The sequence below is a fragment of the Cucurbita maxima genome, unplaced genomic scaffold (assembly GCF_002738345.1).
Source record: "Cucurbita maxima cultivar Rimu unplaced genomic scaffold, Cmax_1.0 Cma_Scf00008, whole genome shotgun sequence".
Lineage (NCBI taxonomy): Eukaryota > Viridiplantae > Streptophyta > Magnoliopsida > Cucurbitales > Cucurbitaceae > Cucurbita > Cucurbita maxima.
Window position 1 is genome coordinate 4,151,095 of NW_019272024.1, and position 9,819 is coordinate 4,160,913.

The window sequence follows — 9,819 nt, forward strand, 5'->3', positions numbered from 1 at the left end:
AAAAAAAAAAAAAAAAAAAAAAAAAAAAAAAAAAAAAAAAAAAAAAAAAAAAAACGATGTGATTTGAAGGGAATTTGTTGGTGGTTCATAGCTTTTGCCATCCATTCCTCTTAGCCCAAACTAACGCTCTGCCAATGCTTTTCTTTTCTCTCTCTCAACTTAGCAAAACCACTGAATTTTAACACTTTTTCTTTTAGAATTTTGGGATTTGATGTAATAAGACTAAGTTTTGGTAAATCTGACTGCTTTTGTCTTTTCAAGTTTATTTTTTACGAAAAGTTTTGCTCAAATTTCTTAAACTTAGACCTTGCAAAACGTCGAAGCACTCTAACATATATATATTAAGAAGTGTTGAACATAGAAGAATAAAATAAATGGCAGAGAAGATGATGAAACAAATTGAACAAACAAAGAAGAGAAGATTGCACGTTGATGAAGTTGGGTAGACTTTGTGAGGATGGCACAGTGTAGCCGAAGAAGAAGAAAGCGCAAGTGTAACCTTACTATACGAAACACGAGATTATACATAAAAAGCAATTAAAAGAACAATTTCTTGTAGTATTATAAGTCTCAATAACTTGACTTAATATTGCTTTGATCTCTCAAGCTCAAGTTCGAAGGAAATATTGCATTTTTTGTTTGAAGTTGTGCAAGATCGTACAATGAACCATACATAGATCAATTCAATTCAATTTATAAAAGAAGAATAATTCACTTTCAGTCATTTTCAATCGAAAAATAAGTCAAAACAAATGGCTTACATGCTTGATAGTCAAAGTTAGTCTAGAAATTTTTTTTAAAAAATTTTTTCCCCTCAAGATAAATGTGAAATTTTGAACTTCAATGGAAATTTGATGTATGAAACTCGTCTCAGAAGGAAGCTTGTGAATGTTTTAAGACCAAACCCAAAAACATTGCAAACTCGAGCAGAAAAAGGTATGTGAATAAGGCAAAAATAGGTATTCAACAAATATATGGCAATAAGAAACGGGCAAACAAAAGGTTGGTTTAGGTTTCTCATCACATCTAAACAGCAGCAGCAAAGCCACAGCTTCAGGTCATCCTTTTCCCCGTTCTTTTCAGCTGAGCCCCGTGCGGGTCAAATCGATTTCCCTCGCCCTTTGCAATATGATCACGACTTTGGAAGCATAAATTATACGACATGGAAGGTTCCCATCTATCTTTTGGGATTCTTGGTGGTTTTCTAGTGGTTTCCTTCTCTTACTATGTCTGCCTGGGCTCCTAGGACTTTTCTGAAGATAATCCTAGTCAGTGTTCGTGTTATCGTATTTTAAATCACTGAAATTCTGATCATCATCAGGCCGAGAAGACTTTCTTCGAGACGTTCGTTGTTCATATGAATCGCTGCTTTTCAGTTCCCTATGATTTCGCTTCTTAACTTTGTTACCATAGTAGTCTACTCTATCTAGAACATCTGATTTAAATCTTTCACCTTGGCAAACAGGGCTTCCAGCCTCAGAGCGCATAGTGCTTGTACTCTCGCTACATTTCTCGAATTCATCATAACTTCTTCCAGGATCCCATCGGCCTTCCTTGTCAATGTGCTCGTTGTTACAGTATTCTTTGCCGAGATTCATTGGTTCGGACCTCTCAACATATCGATCTGAAATAGACTGCTCCTGTCTCCCATCTGATAGGAGACTACTGGATTTTCTTAAGCTGAACTTCTTGCTTTCATAATCCGTCTTCAACTTAGATTTCTGTTTCAACTGGTCATCAGAATCTTTAGTAACCTCATCCCAGCGTTTCTTGGGTTTTCCACCATATGAAACACGCCTTTCCTTGTTTCTGTCAGAAGAAATTCCACGTGTATCGTGATCACTGATTGCGCTCTGGCTTGGAGAACCACCTGTGGTTTTAAACGTCTCGGAAACGTGCCCATTGCATTTCCTTCTTTGGTGTCGATGCCCATATTTGTTCCCATCACCACTTGACCAGCCTTCATCAGTTTCATTTGATTTGTTCTTGCTGTCATCATGATCTGCATTTCGAACTCGTGATCTCCTACCACGTTCTCTATCTTTGCTTCTCTCGTCAAACGTATCTGCTGATTCGTCAGAATTTGCATCATTAAATCTGTTGTTTCTCCGGTGGTAATATTTTAGGTTTGCCTGCTCATATTCTTCCTTATCCAAACTTTGCTGCTTCTCATGAACTTTTTCTCTACGAGAGTGCCTTCTATAGTCATTTTCACTGTTTTTACTTCTTCTGGAGCCATGGTCCAGACTTCTAGATTTAGATCTTCTTGAATGATATCTATCATGAAGAATAAGAAATTGAAGTCATAAAAGATTGAATCTCCAATAATGGTAAATTGAATAAAATTATTGGTGATAAATTGTGATGTCTCACGTTGGTTGGGGAGGAGAACAAACCACCATTTATAAGGGTGTGGAAACCTTCTCCTAGTAGACGCGTTTTAAAGTCTTGAGGGTAAGTTTAAAAGGGAAAGCCCAAAGAGGACAATATCTGCTAGCGGTGGATCTAGGCTGTTACAAATGGTATCAGATCCAGACACCGGACGATATGCCAGCCTTCTCGCTGTTCCCCGAAAGGGGGTAGACAGGAGGCAGTTTGCCAGTAAGGACGCTGGCCCCAAAGGGGATGGATTTGGGGGTGGTCCCACATCGATGGGAGGAAGGAAAGAGTGCCAACAATGACACTGGACCCTGAAGGGGGATGGATTGTGATGTCCCACATTAGTTGGGGAGGAGAACAAACCACCATTTATAAGGGTGTGGAAACCTTCCCCTAGTAGACACGTTTTAAAGCCTTGAGGGTAAGCCCGAAAGGGAAAGCCCAAAGAGGACAATATTTGCTAGCGGTGGATCTAGGCCGTTACAAAAATGGTATACAAGTACATATGTACATTAAATTTATGTCCCACGGATATGAATAAACTGTCTAGCCAAAAAAAAGCTCATCCTCATTACCAAACTCAGGCCCTTCTAGTTAATATAAGATGTCTGAGCTTGTGAAGAAAAGAAAGATGGCTGGGATTATCTAGACGCTAGATCACGTATAAAAGTCGGCTTAGAGAATGAACGGCCAGAAAGCTATCCCCTTTAAAGTCCAAACAAGCTACTAAGGAAGAAACTGTCTGGAAAAAGTTGCTACTAAGAAAACTTAGTCATTCAAGCGTTATCAAAATAGAGGACGCTGAATGATGGATATTGGATTTTAAGAAATTGAGAATTAAGAAAACAAAGGGAACAGTGAAAAACGAGAGGTTTTAGACCATAGTTACTCTGCGTGAATACCTGTTGACATCTGTTGACATTGACCTGCTGGATTTTCCAAACTTGTCCCAGTGTTCAAGCTCAGTATGTTTTTCATTTTCGGATTCATCTAAATAACCAAACAGAGAAGCCATCTTTTTCACCCAATACCGTGGGGGAGGTTTGTCACTATCAGCCCATTCATAGTCCCCACCAGGATTTCGAAAACAGTGAATGAAATTACAAGCTGTTCCATGAGAACATGTCTGAGAAGAAGCAACGAAACCATCAATAACGGCACGGTGACAAGAACTTCAACTAAGATAATTAGTTTTAAATAAGATGAAAAAGTTGAAGAACTTCAGTACCTGGTACCTTGTCTTCATAAATTCCCCACATATTGCTATCTTCCATCTGGTAACATTTACAAATTCACATATTACCTGTCATAAAGAAAAGCCCCAGATGAACAACACATAACACCACTTCAAAGCCATGCTGAGGAAAAAAAAGGAGGGAAGGAGAGAGAGCCACACACTTGGGAGAAGTTAAACAAAGAACCAACAGTTACAGAATTCTTTTAAAAAAAAAAAAAAAAATCCCGAACAAACATCGTAGAAGGATGGAGGAGAAATTACTAGCTCAGCTATGCGCAGTACCATAAACAAATGGTATCTGTAAGAGAACTTTTTATAAATTTGGCCATGAGGCACCATCAACATGAATTGGTAAGTATTGTTTGCTTTATTTGTTCATGAGATTTTATTTTGCATACATTTACCAGAACACAGACCAAGCTTAATAATCTTCTCAGTCAAATAAAGTATATGGAGCACCCACATTCAAGGAATAATTCTTTGAATCAATGACATCATAGGGGATCTGGATCAGTTTAAGTTCATGACCTCCAGTATTTTCTTTCCATTCTTGGTATCGTCGTCATGGGTTCCAAAGCTCATTCCTTTTTAAGAGCTAAATAAAGCTGGGTGCTCTCAAGAGAACTTTCTTTCTTTGTTTAGACCTGAACTGACGCTAACGGGAAACTTCATATTATGGATAAAATTCAAAAGTTCAGAATATCTGGCTGTAAACCCTACAGTGTATGTTAAGGAGGATTTAGAGGCTGGACAGATATCTTCATCTATTCAACGATTCTTAGTCTTAGTGAGGATAATTGGAGAAATCAGTACCTGTTTCCCTGCATAGAAACGACCATTGTTGGCATTATAAGCAAGCACAGCTGAATCCAGTGACTTATAGTGCACATACAGGTTTCCCCTCAAGTGGAAAGAGCCATTTTTACACACCTGAACGAAAATACAATATTTAGGATTGATGATAAATAGTCTACAATGTAAACAAGTGCGATTTTGAGGTCAATTATAAAAAACTAACCCATTATTAGAATGTTCTCACTGCTCAAATAAACAAAAGATAAAATAAAACAAAAGCATATATAAAGCGTACAAACAACAAGGTACCAAACGAGGAGACCTTGAAATTTACAATTTCCCCATACTTCAAGAACTCAGTATGCACATCCTCATAAAATTCTTCATAACAGCATTCAACTTCCTCATCTGCAAACTGAATAAAGGTAGAGGAAAAGTCAATCTAGAATGCACCTCGCCATAAGAAATTCCAAATAGATAAGTGAAAGGGAAAAGGTGAAATCTTAGTCCAACAATTTCCATTTCAGAATCCCCTACAACTCCAATTGAAACATGCTATGTCAAATCCAGGTGCCATCCATGATCACTCCAAATAGGTCATAAATATGCTGTGCCACTACCTGAGCTTAGTAAAGTCTAGATGTAATTAAGGTAAAGTTTTGATATCTAAGGAAGAAATAGGAATTTAAACAGTCCCTCTAGACTGTTAAAAAAATGGATATATCTCTAGTTTTGTTCAAGTGAGAAAAAAGTGTTATGAACAATTTAGAGTTACCGAAGAAGTTTCCCATCTAAGTGCACATAATTGTTCTAATGCATCAGAAGGGAGAAAAGAAACAAATAAAAAAAAGTAGGCTTCTTATATCACAGCATGACACTAAAAGTAGGTAGACTGAGGAGTGTTAAAATGTTGCAACCCATCAACTTAAGATTTTGAGTTGATTGGTTATTTGACAAGGTATCAGATCTGAAGATCCGGTGTTCAAACTCTTATAATGCCTTTTGCTCTCTAATTATTATTAATTTCCACTTGTTGGGCCTTCTATAATATTGCACGACCACAAGTGAAGCATTGAAATAATTAAATTTACTATAACTTATTACTTTAAGTTTTGGGTCGATTGCTATGTTTATTTTCAAAACTCTAACTAATCTTTCCTTCCAAAGAATCCCATAAGATGGCTCTTATAGCACAACCAAACTTAGCTTTCCTCTTGAAGAATGACCCCTCAACACCAGGTTAGTATTAGCTTAGAATTATAACAGTGACACTAGATCACAATATATATATATACACAACTTAGTTAACAATTATAAGCCACCCACACACACTAGAGATTGTAGTAATCAGTATGGGTGGAGTTCAGGTGCTCCCACCCAAACTTAGCTTGCCTCTTGAAGAATGACCACTCAACAACGGGTTAGTACTAGCCTTAGAATTATGACAGTGACACTGGATCAAAAGTTTACGACTATTACAACTAAATGTCCTTAGCTGCATGCAGAAAAAAGAGTCCACAAAATAATAAAAATTAACTATGACAACTTCAACAGAGAAAGAAACGGATAAATAGCTAAAAAAAACAATGTAAGTAGGATACAAAATTTGTTATCGTATTATCAACTCCAAAGGAACTCAAGAGCAAAACTGTAACCCTCCATGACAATTTGACACAATTCTTGCAGTAGTTCTCTGGTATAAAGTAGGTCAAGAAATTTGAAAGAAAAATAAATGAAGGATATTAAATATCAATGCCACCAACAATTACAACATGATGAATCTCAGTATCATGGTTGCATTAAGCACCTAAGCAAGCGGTTGACTATGAAGATAAATTTTTCCAGTCGCCAAATTGGCAAGAACTATGCTTCATAAATTGTTTCATCAAAGATCACGTCTTGTATCCAAAGTAAAACCATTTTAGGATGTAAGGTGAAATTACAATAAACAGACAAATCAATTTTAAATTTTAACAGCTTCAATCAATGAGTTGATAAAGGAGCTTAATAGTAACCCGAGAAGGCAAGAACACCAGAAAGAGGGTGATAGATAAGGTTTCATGATTTCCTTCCTTCCACACAAAATAAACATGTGAAGACCACAAAAGTAGAAACATTACATTTGGTTTCGTGAATTCTCTAATCATAAACTGTACCAGAACAAGTTAATATAATCATTAATGCTTACTAATCTAATCACAAAAATAACTCCATGGATATATGGAAACAATTCATACCTAAACAGTCATTTATAGAGCTAAAATTTTAGGCATCTCCTAAACAAGATCGTTCAAAACAATTTCAGATTGATGCAATAGCAATATTTCAAAGTTATTTTGAGGATACAATAATTGTATGAGCATCATTAACAGACCTCCAGCCCCTCATCTTGCTCCCAAGCAAGGCCAGGACCATTATACATGTTCTTGATAAGCAATGTACACGATTTGTCAGGGTAGAAGTGAATTCTGCTACAACGCTGACCAAATCGACAAGCTCCAGTTTTTAAATGGAATGGACAATGTGATTTATCCTGTTGTAATAAAAAAAAAATAGGTACAGCTTATTTATCAAGATGACAATTGAATAGCTATAGAACTACTTGGGAAGGAGCAAGTAAGTACAGATAATAGGTACAGAGAGAAAGATAAAGAGAGAGAGAGAGATGCCTGTTCAGTTCCAAAGTTTGGCACTTGACTTGCAACATCATCAATCACTTGTCTAGTTGAAATTGGTGCATTCTTACAATCTGTAAAATCTTCAGATTGCGGAGGAAGAGGGTTTGATGTAGGCCTATGCGCATCCTACAAAAAGAATATATATAAATATCTATGATCATAAAAATTTTCACTGCTACGTCCCAGGAAAAGTATTTTTTAACATAAACAACGATGATCTAGAAAACAATAATATCCTGGTTGCAGAATCGATACCTCAAGGCTTTTCTCAGGTTCAACACCCTTCTTAGGAATCTTAATTAGTTTCTTCTTCAGAATTATCTCTTCTCCTTTCCAGATTACTTCGGCAGGCCCTTCTATGTATTCCCAACCATCTTCCTCATTTAACTCGTTTTCATTTTCAGCCTACAAAAGAAGGTTACAAACTGGTGAAGTGAACAATTTTCCTCTGCTAGACAAGAGGAGAACTATGACCTACGACATAGTGATAGAAGGCGATTGCAATTTCTGTTACAAGAATTTCAAACGATGTTTTCTATGTATCGAGGAAACTGAGCCAATAATCATGCACTATAAATCTGAAATCTACCTGCAAATCTATCAACAGGCTACGAGTACTGTTCAAAAACAAAGGCAAAAATACAAAAACTAGAGAATCACAAGAAGAGAAAGAAAAACCTGCCGCGCCGTCGATTCTTCTTCCAGCGCTCTCCTTCGCTGCTCTTCTTCTTCCTCCTCAGCCATCTTCTTCTTCTTCAACTCCATAGCCTCCAACCAAGCCCTTTCACGCTCCTCGAAGAGCTTCCTCTCCCTCTCCGACCTCTCCTCCTCCTCCAGCTCCATCAACCGAATCCTCCTCTTCTCTTCAGGATCGTTCAACCGCACCTCCTCTTCCTGTAGCTTTTTCAGCGCCTCCTCTTTTCTTAATTGCTTGCGTTTGATCTTCTTCAACGCCTTCCTCTTCTCCTTCCTGCACAGATTCTCCAACGAACATGGCTTCTCAAGCGGGCCAGCTTCAGTACCCTGAGGCTTCTCTTCTTCTTCGCCTACGAATTCAGGCTCCTTCATTACGCTCGCAAAATTCCGCAGTGGGGCTCCAAAATGGAGTTCTAATTCCAAGCAGAGCAATGAAAGACCGACTCGTCGCGGTGCGGGAGTGACACAGGAATTCAATCGGGTGAAAGATTGAACATCCACACCTAAACGGGAAAAAAATTAATACAAATATTATACGCTCTCAAAATTACTCATTTTAAATAATACTCTTAAATTTTAAAAAAAAAAAAAATGGATGAATTTTTTTTAAGTGAAAAAAATACGTTAACCAATTTGTTACTAACCTAAGAACTTGAATTTTTTTTTTTTTTAAAGATATTAATATTATTTTGAAAATATAGTATTAATAGAAAAAAATTCTTTAAAAAAATTATTTTTTGTAGTAGGGTATTTTTATTTTTTCAGAGTATTTTTAGTTTTTTTAGTTTAAAGGTATTTTTTTTAAATTAAAAATTTTTAATGGTATTTTTAAAATAAAATGTCTAAGATCAAAAATATTTTTATTAATTTAACAAAAGAAAAGGTAAATAGGGGAAGTCAAAATTTAGAACTAATTTAATCCAAATCTCAACTATTAAAAAGTAAAGTAGGGGAAATCAAAATTTAAGGACTAATTTAATCCAAATCTAACCATTAATGTTTTTATTTTTTAATATTAATATTACATATTTAGTTCAAATATTACACTTTAAGATTTTAAAATTAACTAATTAATTTATTTAATATAGAAAAAAACAATTTGTTGAGACAGAAAAATATAATCTTATCTCCAAATCAATTTATAATCACATTAATTATATACGGAAATCAATAAAAATTTAATTTTGAAATGTCTAATGAGAACTTTTTTTAACTACCTAAATAGTTTTTTTTGTTGGTACCCAATAGGTGCCAAAGCTACATGTGAATTTACATATTTGCCCATCAAATTTATTTGTAATTACTCCAAAAAAAAATTAATATGGAAAAGATGAAAGAAAAAAATGGGAAGATATTTTTCGTAACCATTCCGTACTCCTCATATCTCCCTCCATAATTAATTCTTCACTTTCTTCCAATCGGATCACATTAACAAATTCTAACACTTTAGAGGTCTTTCAAAAGGTGGATTGAGAAACAAGACTCGACTCATCATCCTTGAAGGTCTTAACAAGGAACACAACATTAAGGACTACTTATTCGCAAAATACGTTCGTAAGTTAGTGAGTGAGTCAAATCTAAACAAGACTCGACTCATCATCCTTGAAGGTCTTAACAAGGAACACAACATTAAGGACTACTTATTCGCAAAATACGTTCGTAAGTTAGTGAGTGAGTCAAATCTAAAGTATCGAAGATATCCATTAGGGGAACAAGGGTTTACGGTGAGGCTTCCATATGCTCAACGACGACGCTTTTAAATAACAACGAATGTTTGTCTAGTTTATTCTATAGTGAACTTCTTAGCTTCTACGAACATTGAAGAAGCAAAATACAAATTTTCATATTTGAAGTAGAGTGGTGGGATCCCTACCTTTTTGGCAGCTCCATTGAGTTCATTGACAGCTCCATTAGAAAACCTTATTTTGAAAAACCGGGTCAAATCTCGCACGACCGAGTCAAATCTAGCACGATTTTCAAGTCATCCCTACAAAAAAAAAAAAAAAAAAAAAAAAAAAAAAAAAAAAAAAAAAA

At 35.8% G+C, this 9,819-nt stretch overlaps 2 protein-coding genes across 3 annotated transcripts in view; both read right to left on the reverse strand.

The window, feature by feature from the left end:
• Positions 1-842: 842 nt before the first annotated feature.
• LOC111482827 (zinc finger CCCH domain-containing protein 5) lies at positions 843-8,287 on the reverse strand. Its single transcript, XM_023128803.1, has 9 exons — positions 7,768-8,287; positions 7,345-7,494; positions 7,081-7,215; positions 6,786-6,944; positions 4,734-4,826; positions 4,430-4,546; positions 3,608-3,682; positions 3,282-3,505; positions 843-2,277 (listed from the first exon to the last, which is right to left on the reverse strand). Exons 1-9 carry the CDS (start codon positions 8,155-8,157, stop codon positions 1,266-1,268), a joined length of 2,355 nt encoding a protein of 784 aa, XP_022984571.1. The 5' UTR covers positions 8,158-8,287; the 3' UTR covers positions 843-1,265.
• A 1,203-nt stretch (positions 8,288-9,490) lies between these two features.
• Positions 9,491-9,819, reverse strand: part of LOC111483077 — a 10,228-nt gene continuing 9,899 nt past the window's right edge. Inside the window, exon 13 of one of the 2 annotated variants that reach the window (XM_023129197.1) lies at positions 9,491-9,669. In XM_023129197.1, the coding sequence (XP_022984965.1) occupies positions 9,569-9,669 (101 nt within the window). In that variant the 3' untranslated portion in view covers positions 9,491-9,568. Of the gene's footprint in view, positions 9,670-9,695; positions 9,773-9,819 lie in introns of those variants that run through there. The other variant, XM_023129198.1, reaches the window with a different exon arrangement.